At 37.2% G+C, this 14,900-nt stretch overlaps 1 protein-coding gene across 4 annotated transcripts in view; it reads right to left on the bottom strand.

The window, feature by feature from the left end:
* Positions 1-1,039: 1,039 nt before the first annotated feature.
* Positions 1,040-14,900, bottom strand: part of ETS1 (ETS proto-oncogene 1, transcription factor) — a 186,621-nt gene continuing 172,760 nt past the window's right edge. For all 4 annotated transcript variants that reach the window (XM_074216352.1, XM_074216353.1, XM_074216355.1 and 1 more), the window contains 2 exons: positions 5,846-5,964; positions 1,040-4,647 (listed from right to left, as the gene is read on the bottom strand). In XM_074216352.1, the coding sequence (XP_074072453.1) occupies positions 4,432-4,647; positions 5,846-5,964 (335 nt within the window). In that variant the 3' untranslated portion in view covers positions 1,040-4,431. The remainder of the gene's footprint in view (positions 4,648-5,845; positions 5,965-14,900) is intronic.

Raw genomic sequence — 14,900 nt, 5'->3', positions numbered from 1 at the left:
TCCTCACATTGTTCTTGGGGAGACAGTTGAGTGGCATAGTGAATAAAGTGCTGAGCCTGGAATTCAAATCCAGCCTCAGACTTAATGGCCCTGTAACTTTAGAAAAATCATGGCTGTAGAACAATCTAGATATTTTCAAAGAAATTTCTCACTAGAAGTTGGACATAAGCTGATAAAATTTTGTTTGGTTATAACTCCCAACTAAGGATTGGAGAATAAGCTATGTGATCCCCAGCGAGATTGCAGGGATAGTGGTAAAGTGGAAAGAGCTCTGTATCTGGAATTAGAAGACCTGAATTTGAATTCCACCCTTTCATTTACTAAAGATGTGACCACTGATAATTCACTTGAGTCTACTCATCTGAAATATAGGAATAGAAAAACTGGTTGGACTACATGATCCCTAAAGTTCATTTATGGTTCTAAATCTATGGAGAAAAATACATAAAGTGAAATCATAGAGTACAGAAGTTCTAAATCACAAATACTTAAATTCCCATGGCTTGTCATGAAATGTCTTTATCCCTGCATTTGCCTCTTTTGGTCAAAGTGTACTTTTTAAATCAATTGATGAAGCAGATAGGAAAAAAAATCAAGCCAAATCCACATCATTATGAATGAATTCTTTTAATCTCACACAGTTTAAAATACAATATGAAATCAGGCTACAGTATATAAAAAACTCTCCAGCAAAATGATGTGCCAGCATCAGCTACTAAAACAAATGGAAAAAAAAATCTCCCCCATAAGAAATGGCTTTTTTTGCATTTTCTTAAAAAAAAACACAATAAACATAGACACGTACATCGCTACATCTCTAAGCTACCTCAGCTCCAATTTTTTAAAAAGCACCTGCTTTTCCATTTTCTAAATCTTGCTTTTAAAATTCCCACTTTTAAAAAATATAAATTATATGAAAATACAAGTTGGAAAATAGTCAAACACAATATAACATTTTCCCCCCTACACTTCTCAGCTTAAAAAAATTCTTATGTAAAAAAACAACAATGATCAATAACTGAGGCAGTATTCTTGGTGGAGATATTTCCATTACAATATATATTTTATATCATATATGTATATGTATACATATATTTATTGTTCCTTGAAACTTCTTTGGAATGTAGGCAATAATTCAACGGATTTATATAGACCCCAACAGAGAAAGCAGCATGCACAGCATGACCAGAGTACAGACGGTGTGTTTATCCACCATGAAGAAAAGGTAGGTTTAATGCTCCAAGAACCCAGAGTGTTCAATGCCAAAGAAAGGACAGGCAACATTGGGGACATCCAAATGTCCTGTTCAGAGAAAGGATGCTTTTTTTATGCTCCTTCCTACCCTTTTATCCATGGACTTGGGCTAAATAGAAAGCTATCCTTCTCCTGGAGCAAAGAGGGGACAGGAGAAAACCTGAAGCCAAAATCCATTGACAGTACATTGGACATCTCCATAAAAGTTGGGGTTACATCAAGCTGAACCAGAATTGCCCATCTCTCCCCAAAGGTTAACGTGTTTATTTTTTTTTGTTTTTTGTTTTTTTTAATTAAAGAAAAGCAAAAAGGTAATAATTCAGGTACATTTCCAGTGTATAAACCATCCACCATTCATCCTGGGATGGTCTGTCTTTTGGACAGAGAGAGGGAGAACAAGAATCTGGCTAGGCCAACAAAATTTTCTGGGTGAAAGCAGAAGCTGCAAATACTGAGTATGGTGTCACTAAGGAGGGATTGGGGTTGGGGGTGAAAGGGCCCTCATGAAAAGCAAGGTTTATGAGGTCTAGGGACTACTAGGTGTTTCGGCACTCTCTTATGTTTTTACTATACAACTGTAGGAATTATATAAAATTTTTTGTATAGCAGGTATTTTCAGCCTAAATTCAAAAGGAAAAGATTAATGAGATGAATACATGATTTTATGCCATATTGCAAATAGCAAGCAAAGAGTTATGGTAAGCCACAGGTTCTTCTTTCCCCCACTGTTGAAATAGGAAAAGACTGAACTGGGAAACTTGAACATTATTTCAGAGTTTTGCAGCACATGCAAGTTTACACACACACACACACACACACACACAAACACAGAGCTTTGCCAGTGACTGACAAGACAATAAAATGTGGGGGAAAGCAACATAGTCCAACTTGTTCCACCAAAGACCTCCCTGAGCAGCCCCAAAAATCACAATGGGAGCTTTTATAAGGCACCTGGCTTAACAGTCAAAATGCATAATGGCTTGCCATAACTCCACTTTGTCCGCCACTTCCTGTCTCCACCATTTCAAGCTTGGGACAGTCATGGATCAATCACAAAGCCCCTTTTTTGATGATCCAGGCTTTGGGAGCTGACCTAAGAGTAAGTCTTCTCTTTCCTAGGATATATACCACAAGATAATTTGAGCATCCAATTACTCTGTAAGAGTCTAGAAAGGGTGAGCCTGGAAACAATCCATCTTGAATTTTTTTTTTTTCTGTTTTCATACTAAAAGCTAAACTCAAGTCCTCCTTTCATTTTCCTCCATCATCATCTCAGTTGTCAGATATCTGTCTATCAAGATATTTATATTAACATCAGACACTTTTCCCCCCTCACTAGCTGCTTATTCCTCCTGCTTGTTGCACCCCCTCACCACCACATTTTCACCCAAGATTGAGACAATAGTTCTCAAGTGCTATGCCTAAGTAAAAAATGAAAAGGCCTGAACTCTTGGGTCTTGTGGAGAAGGGGGAGGTGCTCTCACCACACCCAGACTATCTTTTCTTACTAGATCTAGTCTCCTCCCAACATGCTTCCTTACTTGCAAATCTTTCCTCTTCTCTATACCCTCTATCCATCCTTACTTCTCCTATAGCAAGATAACTCATCCATGGACCAGGCCCTAAGAAGGTGTATTCTGACTACATAGTCTCAGCTGACTTCAGTTCTTTAAAGGAAAGCCTCAGGCTCCTTTCCCTGTAGAATTCTACAATCAAGTTGCTTGCTATGCACTGCTATCTAAATTTTCATAACTCCCCTCCTTGCTAAAAACTCAACCAGTCAAAATGACTTAATTAGAAAATCTCCACATCTTGCCCTCTCTCCTGGAGCTTCCTTTCATTCATCATTCAGTAAATCACAAATTTTTCCTTACTGAGAATGGGGAGGATGAACAGCCACAGAGAGAAAGGAGATAATAGAAAAATTGGGTGACCATCCCAGCAAAGAGGGAATAGGGAGTGGGGGTCCTTAGGTGGATGGCTAGAACCTCTATGCACTCAGAACTCATTTCAATAGATCTGAAAGTTCTCTTACATGCCTACACCTTCAATTTTTTTGAATCTACATATATAATTGAGAACTAATGGGGAACCATCTCTAAATTCATCTTCCCCTTTCACTTTCTTTTCTACTACTATACCAGTGCTGTTACAATTACTACAGTTCCAGGGACAGCTGTGAAATACATTCAGTTAAAAGACTTAATATTTTCTTAGTTCTGTATTAAGTCCAAACCCCAAGTGTCTGCTAATGGCAAATGAGAAAATGATGTGATGATAAGAAATATTCACAGGTGAGATTCACATGCACCAAAGAACATTTTCCCATCCCTGATACCCAAATCAACCTTATTTTTCCCACATACACAAGTCTTACATTTTTGGACTCCTGAATCTCAATGACAAAGCTACACTTTTCCAGTGGGGTCTATATAAACAGTTTTCTTTCACTGTGACCGAATTCTCAGCCGGCACATAAAACAAACTCGCACAGAATGGCAATACTGAGACCACCTTAGAGCTTAAGACGATTTTTAAGAAAAAAAATACTGGCACAAAATTTAATAAAATAAATTTTAAACACAAAAAAGTTTGGTCCCCTCCCCGGTGAAGTCCGTGTTTTTGTTTTTTCCTCCAAAAGCAGAGTAAAAGGCAAAGAGTAAAATTCTTGTGTTTTTCCAAAGTCCTTCCCCTGAACAGAATCAACTAATCCTACCCTTTTTGCCCTCCCAGCCCTTAAAAAAAGAAATCTACCCTTTTGTCAGTCTTTAATTTCCTGAAGTATCAGTGTCCTTCACTTATCAATAAGGCCATAACCAAAGTGGCATCTTTTCAATGAATGGTTTCTCTAAAATGATTCAATAATGGACTCTCTTCCTCATTTAAACCAGATTCCTCTGGTTTCTATGAAGACCCTCCCTTCCCTTTAAAAAATCTGTCCTTCCCTAATACAGAAGTCCTTCTTTACTTTCTGTTGGTGACCTCACCAACAATCAGTTATAGATTCGGCTCAGCTTCCCACCCCTGAATGTAAAAACTGAGTTTCCTCATGTCTGGAAAATAATAATAATAATAATAATAAAAAAAAAGAACAACAATTTGAAACCAAGAGTCCGACTGATGCAGTTGATCTATGAAATGCTTCAGCAAAATTCTCTCTGCTTCCTTCAATTTGTGTCACTCATCTGCATCAGGTTTGACGTCCAACATGGCATGGAGTTCCTCAGGTGTGTACCCAAGCAGGCTCTGCAGGTCACAGACAAAGCGATAAACGTAGCGTTTACCCGCTGTCTTGTGGATGATGTTTTTGTCATAGTAGTAACGCAGGCCCCGGCTCAGTTTTTCGTAGTTCATCTTAGGCTTGTTTTTCCTTTTGCCCCATCTCCTGGCCACCTAGAAGTGGAATAAAAAAATTAATACTGTGATTTTTTAAAAGTGTCTAAGCATATAGACACTTTGAGGGGTAATATCATAAAGAATTGAGTGACCATCTATTGAGAAATGGATAAAAAATGTTTGTGACATATAAAAATAATAAAATATTATTCTTGATCTATAAAAATTAAATAGTGTTTCAGAAAAAACTGGGAAGAATTATATGAACTGATGAAGACTGAAATGGGCAGAACCAGGGGAACAATCAATGCAATAACATAATAAAGAAAAAAATTCTTGAAAGACTTTGAGAACTCTGATTAAGGTCAGTATTAAAAATCATGATTCAAGAGGTTCAAAAATGAAACATGCAATATTCATCTCTCACCAAGAGGTGATAGACTCAAAGTTCAGAACAAGATGTACATTTTATTCAGAAAATATTTTTGTTCAACTATGAACTTTTATGATAGGTATTTCCTTTTGCCTTCTGTTTGTTTGGGAGATTGAAAGGAGAAAAAAAATAAATGTTTAAATTTATTTTTAAAATAAATTTAAAAAATTATACAGTGTTTTTATTTTTAAAATTAAAATTTTACTTAAGAATTAAATTAAATTAAATTTTAAAGAGGAATTATAAAGTTACATTTTATAAGTTCTATTTTTTAAGTGCCAGAGAAAAATCAATATTGTCAGATTTTTGTTTCAGTTAGCAGTTAATACCAATATAGATGAAGTAGAGAAACTAATCTAGGACTCTAAACAATGAACAAAGACAAAGTTTCTCAGTATGAAAAAAGAACAAAAGTCAAACCCTTATTCTGGCATCAATGCAATTAACAGTATTTAATCATCTCAGGAAATGTCTTGTCTGATTTAAGATAGACAGGTCTTGTCTTCAATATGCAAAGGTCTGAGAAAAGCCCCAATCTTTCACAGGACTACAACAGTATCTCTTGTTTAAGATTTGAGAAAGAGAAGAATTCCAAGGCTTCATAAATGTCACTTGTTCTCATCACTTTCTCTCTCTAGATCTTACTTTCCTCATCTATAAAATGAGGGTAGACACGATGATCATTTAGATCTCTTCTAGCTCTAGATCTCATGATGTCCAAATGGTCAAGAATTTATATCACTGGAAAAATGGAATGTGGGATCCAGCTCTAAACTAATCCTTGTCCAGAGTTATGGAACTCTCAACACATTCTCTTCTTACCTCATCTGGGTCAGAGAGCTTGAATTCCCAGCCATCTCCTGTCCAGCTAATAAACGACTGACAGGATTTATCTGTGAGTAACTCCAGAAGAAACTGCCACAGCTGGATTGGTCCACTGCCTAGAAACACAAATAATGGTGAAGCATTATGCCAGATGCATCCCACTTTTCACAAGTGTCACTGTATTACAGTTTTTTTCTTTTTTTCCTACTACTTTCTATTTATCTGTAGGATTAAAGCAAGATGTACATAGCATCAATGTTATAGACAGGTATAATTAGACTATGAGAAAGGAAAAGAATTTTCTTCCAAAAATTAGCATATAAAGCACATAAAGTCTTATTATTTCTGGTTACCCAGTATCACTTAACATTAAGCAACATATATATATATATATATATATATATATATATATATATATATATATATATACTGCTTAACTTGTCTTTTGAGATTTGCTATGACATTTGTATCTTTTTTACTGTGATTGTCAAAAGAAAAATCAAGTCACTATATTTTCCTTAAAAGAATGTTAGAGTAAGAGGCAGGAAGGTTGGGATAAATATTTCTTTATCTCAGGTTTGGCTTCCTGACTTGCAAAGTTGGAAGGATCTCTATCATCAAGCTACTTCCTTGGGAATTAGATGTGTTTAGCACCTCTTTCTTCTCCCCATCTTTAATTCTCCACATATACCGAGAAAATAGAATGAGACATATTTTTGGACATGACCCAATTCAGAAATTTGTTTTGTTTAATTATGCACAGAAACAAAAGACCCTTTGTTCCTTCCTTCCTTCGTTCCTTCCTTCCTTCGTTCCTTCCTTCCTTCCTTCCTTCCTCCTTCCTTCTTTCCTTCTTCCCTTTATTGGAAACAAAGGAACTACTTTGCCATCTAAGAAATTCTAAGTGAATGAATTGAGAACCATATAGGAAATTCTTCATGCATGGAGTCACTAAATTCTATATTTAAAAACCATTTATCTCTGTTTTGGACTTTGGGAACTGTCAAACCCTAAGGTCTGCTAGGGATCCAACAATTTGGTGGTTGTTTATTTTATGCTGAAAGTTGCATGTCACAATTCCTATGTCTTTTCTTTTTCAATAATTTTACTGTCCTCAGTATTTGCAGACAACTCTACTAGTATGGATTTCTATACATGAATATATAGCTATAAATGAGAAGATCAGTGAATAGTCAATGAACCTTAGAAAAATACCATGGACATAATATAAGCAGCGATAGACATCAATATGATGATATGATGTTATGGCTAGTCTTGGGATGAGATGATTTATGAGGATAAGAGTTATCCTGCTACAGCTTAGGTATGGAAAAAGCTAGCATTTCAATGCTACAAATTTGTTCAGTTTTGAGTATTCCTTTGATTCTGGCATGCTGAGATAATTTTATCTTTAGGTCTATTCTCAACCTAATATAGAATAGGTCAGAAAAGAAGTCTCTACAAGTGAAAGAAAAAGAACTACTAATACTGGCTATCATGTAATGGTCATGGAAAGGACAATTCCTCCAGGAACATTTCTTGACATTGGCATATTTGGCATATCATTGGTCTCCATCAAAACTAGAATTCAAAACTGGTCATCACCATTTTTTTTTTGTGATTTTGTGATTTCATCAGTATATAGAGAAGAAACACTCTCAACCAAGTAGATGGCACATGACCCACAATCTACAGTATTTAGAGTTGCTTGGGAGCTCTGAAAGATTATGTGACCTGTCTAAAGTCCTATAATTAGTGGCAGAAGAGAGCCAGGTCTTCCCAATTCTGAAGATAGCTCTTTTGACTTCTCTTTTAAAATATACATGGCAAAGTTTTGATTCCATTTGGAGATAATTTTTTAGATTGAGGAGAATTTCTTAAACACTAGAAACTATAATTCTTACATCCATCTTATTTGGTGAGTGAAAACTTTAGAATGAAATGAGATTAAATGTAAAAGAACAAAATTTCAAGATAAGTTACATTCAAACCCACAAAAAACACCCTACAAAATAAGGTAAGAAGGTTTACATACAGTAAAAATGACAGCCAATATCTGCCTTTGAGGAAAGTACCTAAAGTCACACTAGAACCTCTCCATCTCAAAGGAGAGCTTGAGGGTTTAAATAGAATTGATAGGTATACATATACATATATATATATATGTTTTTTAAATAAATTAATAAAAATCATTTGTACACTTGGTTGAAATGCTAAGCTAAAGATGAGCAATTACAAAGACTTCCCAGAGATATACCATCCCAGGGAGCAGAAGGAGGTGAGGAGGTCAGTTGTCCTTTTGTTTATTCTAGAGCTCTGAGCATAACATGCTGATACAGGTCCCACCCAACTCTAACATTCTTTGCTTCTGTGATTTCTTAGTGGTATAAACAACCTTAGTCTGTGTGTGTTGATGAAAAGTATGACTGAGGAGGCCTGCAAGGGGATGCATGAACGTTGATGACTTTAATTGGTGAGCAAAGAAATAGTTAAACAGCAACAAGAAGTTATCCAAACTACACCAAGGAACATTTCCCAAAGCAGTCTGGCTTGAGACTTTGCAGACTATTTTTTTTTTTGTTTCTCAGAATGAACCTGAAAGAAAAGGAGGAAGGCTTTGGTAGGGGCTGTGGGGGCCTTTCAAGTATCCTTTTACTCTAAGAGGGTCACTAGGCAGTAAGAGGTGGTCCTACCTAGGTCTTTGGCAGCAGCTCTCCTCAGCTCTGGCTCTCTAAGGGATAAGAAGTTCCTGACTTTAAAAATCAAAAGTAATGTCTTTCTTCCATTCCACCTTATCATCTAACTTTCTCATGACCACCATGATTCTTCTCTACTTTCCAAGCTTCTAATGGTCATTCTATTACTGTTTCAATTACCTTCAAGCTTAAAATTAAGTCTCAATTCCTCCAAGAAGCCTTTTCTTGCCCCAAGTGATCTCACCCACATCTGAAATCATTGCCCTGACTCATATGTTGACACCATTCATGTATCAATAAAGCACAGACTGCCTGTGGCATCCCTTAGGTTCATTCTGACTTAACTCTTGTATGGCTACCTAATCTCTTACAGGCTTAGCTTTTCATTTTAACTAGTTGGAATGTGTGTTTGACTATTTTTATGTACCCTGAAACACACCTTGTAGAGTGTCTTATAAAGAGCACTCACCAAGTGTGGCCCCAAGGAGAGATAAGAAGATACTTCCTCTGAGTCTTTGCAAAACTGAAGAACTATGAGTGTGGAACACTTCATACAAACTCAACTAGTTCCCCCTCCCCCTCTTTTTTTTCCTTCTTTGCTATGAGGAATGGCTCTCTAAGAAAGGGAGTGGAATAAACTGGAAAATGCAAACAGTACCAAAATTATCAATAAAGTTCTCTCACACAATAACAACAAAATGTGGATAGACTGATTCAAGGCAACAAAAATTTATCCATTGCTTACTATGTGCCACTAAGCACTAGTAAGAGAAGGATAGATCCTGACCTTTTGAAGCTTGCATTTGGGTGAGGAATAACCACACCCAAAAAGGGAGCTAAAAAAGGGGATTGGAGACTTACCAGTAACAGCATAGAATTCAAGCTTGAAAAATTCAAATGATTCAAATAAGAGAATCAAATTGTAGAACTATTTATTAGTCAAGGTGAAAGGGACATACTAAACCAGGACGGGAAAAGAAGAGGCAAGACTGGGCTCCCTACAGCCCCTGAAGCGCACCATTCATCAGGGTGGAGCAAGCACAGTTGAGAATGATATTTGACTGGTGCTTGCCCCAACATAGAAAAAAAGGGGGAATAACAGTTCAATCTCAGTTGGCGCCAAGCCAGGGAGGAAAAAAGAGTGAAGGTTATTCTTGTCAGTGCTGCCAGAACCATTCATCAAGTCTTCCTGTGTGTACATGCCCTTTCCTAGAAAATGGTTGACCATTTATGTGGATGGAGCTGGGGAGAAGGGGGAAAGGGTGGGTCCTCTCTGGTACTCCTTTCATTGAGACTTTTTCCTTGCTTAAAACAGACTACAAAAACTTTAAAGAAAAGACAGAGAATTCTGACCCAATGCTCCATTTGCTTCCTTTCTCTTTTTTGTTCACTGAAGGGAGGAAAGAGGAGACCATGAAAAGGTGTTTTTGCTCTCCAGAGAAAACCTATTGCTCTCCAATGGGAAATTAATTTTGAGAAAGAAATTTGGAATAGACAAATTTTTTGGTTGGTCAGGCAAAGTATTTACATTCAAGGTACCAGGCATGTAAAAATACAGAGGATTAAAAAAAAAGCAAAACCACTGTCAAGATCATGTAGATGTAGGCATACATGCTCCTACTTTTCCATCCCAAAGAGGTAGGTAGGTGATAAAGTGGACAGAGTACTGGACTGAGAGTCAGAAAGACCATGCAGACACTTAACCTCTTTTACTTTTGAACAATCTACTCAACTGCAAAATGGGGATAATAATTGTCTCCATCTCCCAAGGCTTTTGTGAGTATCAAATGAAATAATATTTGTAAAGTTCAAGGCTCAAACTAGGCACTTAAAAAAATACTTGTGTCCTTCCTTCCTTCTCAATTCCTGACTTTGCAAGCCCTAGTCTTAACAGAGAAATATACCCAACCCTGAGGTGAGCAAAAAATATAATGCTTCTTATCCTTGGCTTTGGAAAGGTTATTGATCATCCTTTATAGATCCTTTATTCTTTCACTATAAGAAAATAAGCCTATGAAGGTCCTTTAGTTCGATGTCTTTGTTTTAAAAATGAGGAAGTTTAGGATTTGCAAGGTCACTGGTAGGGTGTGTTGGGGGGGCTTTACTTTTTAAAAAAAAATTCTAGTGGCAGCATGGTTTGAAACTGAGTATGAGCAAACCTACATGAATAATAACTTGGATCTGAATCCATGGCCTCTGATACCAAAAAAGGGGAGGGGGGGAACATAAACAAAATTCAAGATTTATTTTTAAGAGTTCAAGGTCTGTGTCCTCTTTAATAGGGGAGGAATGAAGAAAGAATGTCAATATTCTGCCTTCTGCCAAATAATTCAGATCAATCCAACTCAATTCAATACATCACAAAACACATTTCTTAAGTGCCTGAAAGAAGACTAGAAGGATGGGTATTTCCAGCTGGATTGCTTTGACCTTGCCTCCAGACAATCTGGCTTCCTCACTGGCATTTGACATGCCCATGACCACAATGGTTAGGACCTTTTCCCAAAGGATTCTCATAATAACATGTAACAGAAGCCTTTCTTTTTGTAATGGGCTATCTCAGTCCGCTCAGGTACAAGATAGAGTTTAAAAGGGGGAAGTCAAAACTTCTTGTACTTTATGCAGGTTGACCAAGCAGCCAATCCATGGGTCATGCTTCAGACCTTCCCAAAACAGACAATGCATACAGCAGACTCTAATTACCTCAGCTGGAGGATATTTTAGTTATTATTCCTGTAGGTTTGCTCATACTCAGTTTCAAACCTAGCTGCCTCTAGAATTTCTTTAAATTATGAAGCCCCCCCAACACACCCTCCAGACCCTGCTTGTGGTCTGGATGACCTTTGTCCTGGGGGGGAGGAGGTGGGTACTAAGAATAGCGCCAGTCATGGGAAGGGGGAAGCTCACATGCTAAAAGTGACTCACAATGGTGCCCCTGTCTGAAGGCCCCCATTGGCAGTCAAGAGAGTCCTTTGCCACAAGTGATCCGGAGTGTCACACATCAGGAATTCACTGGCATCACTGGGAAACTATGCCTCTCAAGTTAGAGCACAGAGCCACAACGACAGTGGGGTCCCTGTTAGAGGAAAGTCTCTGCCTGGGGGGGTAGGGGTTGGGGGAATTCTAACAGCACACCACATACACATGCATACCATTAAGCAGTTCATACAACCCCCCACCCCACTACTCCCCCCCCTTCCATTCTTTCCCTCTATTGACTTGATTATTTCCTTGTTGGCTTTGTATTTCTTGGTATCTTAAAGTTCCCCTTCTAGAGAGAATGCTAGACTAAATATCAAGAAAACTGGAGTTTTAATTCTCTCTTCTTCCCTACTAGCTTTGTGACATTGGACAAATTACCTCATATCTCTGAGTTTCAAGTCCATCAACTATAAAATGAGTATAACAATTATAAAATAGAATTGTCAAATATAGGACATGTAAAGTGCTTTGAAGGTCTTTAAGTATTGGTTAAATTTCCCTTGTTATCATTAACATTATTACTATGATTAAGAATTCTCAACTTTGACTTCTTCCTTTCTTGAGACACAAACAATGGGTTAGACTCTGAGGGAGTTATTATTATTACTGTTATTATCATTAGAATTCTCTTCTGGACTGAGAGGAAGATGGTTGGTTCAAAATAAACAATACTGATCTAAAGACACTGATAAGGTTCTAGTAATAGAAGCTAATGAGACTACTTTAGAACAGGAACCAAACCAACTGGCAAGTCACATTGCAGCCTATGGTTAGTTACATAGGTAGTAAATATCCGAGATGGAATTTGCACCTTGGTCCTCTGACATCAAGGCCTGTGCTTTATCCACTGTATCATCCTACCCTTCATCATTTTTGAACCCCTGATAATGCTTTAACTTCTTCTTTATCAGCCAAAGATAAAAGGTACATTCCATATTCTGACCATTTAAGGGCTCCTAAAGATGTTGAAAGATTCATCTTTTCTTTTCAGCCTGATGCTATCAAAATGGTGACCTCTTTGCAGCTGAGAAAACAGAAACCTTCATATATAGATGAGGATTATGGAGAAAGAGGTATCATCATCATCATCATCAAGCATATCCTGATAACATTTTTTCCCATTAATCCAGGGGTGGGCAACCATTTTTTTCCTGCCAAGGGTCATTTGCATATTTTTAACATCATTTGTGGGCCATACAAAATTATCAACTCTGAACCTTACTTGTTTTGGCCAAATTCACCCCTAAAACATTCCTGGATTTATTGAATTTTAAGCCCTGCCTGCAATTACCATGGCAGTGACAAACCAAATGATTTCTCAGACCATTGCTGAGGCCCCTACACTTTATCTTTTTTCAAGATCCTGCTTGACAGAGGTGATCTTTGTCAAACCTCACAGAACACTAAGATGACTCTGGATCAGTAAAGCAGAACTACCCCTCTAAGCCCACAAAGTTCATTTTATATTTCTGCTAACTGAACAACCATCCATTCTTTTTTTATTTCAAAAGACTGTCTATCCATTCCATATCTGCCAATCATACCTATTTCCCAAAGAAACCAAACCAAACTGATATAGTCCCTATCCCCTTGTTCTGTAATTGAACCAAATACTAAGAGCAATATCAGGCTGAAACTGAGTTAGGTTCTCTCTCAAATTCCTCAGATTCCATTAAGAACTAATTTCACTTCTATATAGATGGAAATATCAAACTTGGAGGAAGCTGAAAGTTTAAAATGAGATGTCTCAATATGTCTTTTGGAGGAAGAATCAGCAGATGAAATATGGAAACTGATTACTACTGTTAAAAAAAAAAGGCAACATGAGTTACAAGAAAGACCCAAGCTCTTTGCTTCTCTCTGTGGTGAAAGGAGCATTAGAACTTCTGAATCTCACTACCAGTCTTATGGGAGTACAAAGTTCCACACCTTGCTGACAAGTCAGGGTTAAATTGCTGCTCTGTTGATGAGTTAAGGTACATTAAAGGCCTCTGTACAGGGAGGGTACCAGACTTTATTTTAACCTATGAAACTCTCATGGTTGGTCAGCCTTGCACAAGGGCTGACTCCTGTGTGATCAGTACACATCTGGCAGGTGGCCCTAAAAACAGAGAAACAGTCTTTTCTGGTCCCTCCCTTCTAGCCAGATGTCTCAACCCACAGTCAAACAATGATAGCAAAAACAGAACACTCAGATCTAGAAATGACCCCATCTGCTCACAAGGCATCCTTTGGTACAATTGCACATCTATTCCCTTCTTCAGGCAGAAGGAACTCTAGTACCTAGGTTCAAAACCCTGCCTCTGACACTTACATTTATGATCTTCAGCGAATCCCTTAACTTCCTTGGGCATCAATTTCCTCAACTGTAAAAATAGTGAATTTTAGACTGTAAGAGACTCTGAGGTTCCTTTCTCACTCTGTCTATAGCAAGGGTTCTTAATCTAGGTTCTACAGACCTGCAAAAGAATTGTGTATAGATTTCAGATCTGTGAACTTTCATGAAGGGGGAAAAATTACAACTTTACTTTGATGAACTGAAATTTAGCCTTTCCTTCAATTATGATGGAAGAAAATATTTTTCAGAGTAGACATAGACTTGACTATATTGACAGGAAAAAATGGTGAAAAGCATCTGCAAATGAGCCAATCTCCTATGATATTATATCTGGCAACAAGCTCGTGCTATGGGCCCTGTTCATTGAAGGTCTTTTCTTGTTTTTCTTTTTTGTTCAGCTCAGACATAACTTTTTCTATGATGCCTTCCCTGACTGCCTATGCCAGAAAGGATAGCATCATCTTTCAGCTTCTCTTCTTTAAATCATAATTATTGGAGGATATATCTAATCTCCACCTCATTAGGCTGTTAGCTCCATGAGGACAGGGTCTATAATTTTTCATCTTTGTTCCTCCAGTATTTAGGATAGGAACATTCAACCCATCAGTTACTAAGTATTTATGAAGTCTCTACCATGTATCAAGCTTTGTGCTAGGAGCTGGAAAAATAAGTCCAAATAATGAAACAATCGCTACTCACTTTGAACTTACATTCTTATGGGGGAGACAGTACATAAAATAGATAGATAAGATATGTATAATATTTCTATATCTATATTAAATATACACATATATAGATACATGAATATATGTGTATATATATGTATATGTCTATCTGTCTATCTATACTGTTTGTTATTGAAATGAATTGTATTCAAGGTAATTTTATTTTAGGGAGGGTGACCCTAGGGTGAAATAACAGAGACTTTCCTTCCTTTTCCTCAATTTTTGTGGGCCTAAATGTAATTTGGCTCATCATATAGGTAGTAGTATCTTAGTTTGAGTTACAGATTCTTTCCCACAAACAGGAAGGCAGA

This window comes from Macrotis lagotis, chromosome 1, assembly GCF_037893015.1.
Source record: "Macrotis lagotis isolate mMagLag1 chromosome 1, bilby.v1.9.chrom.fasta, whole genome shotgun sequence".
NCBI classification, from domain to species: domain Eukaryota; kingdom Metazoa; phylum Chordata; class Mammalia; order Peramelemorphia; family Peramelidae; genus Macrotis; species Macrotis lagotis.
The sequence above is the reverse complement of the archived record's forward strand: the minus strand, read 5'-3'. Positions and strand labels throughout refer to the sequence as shown.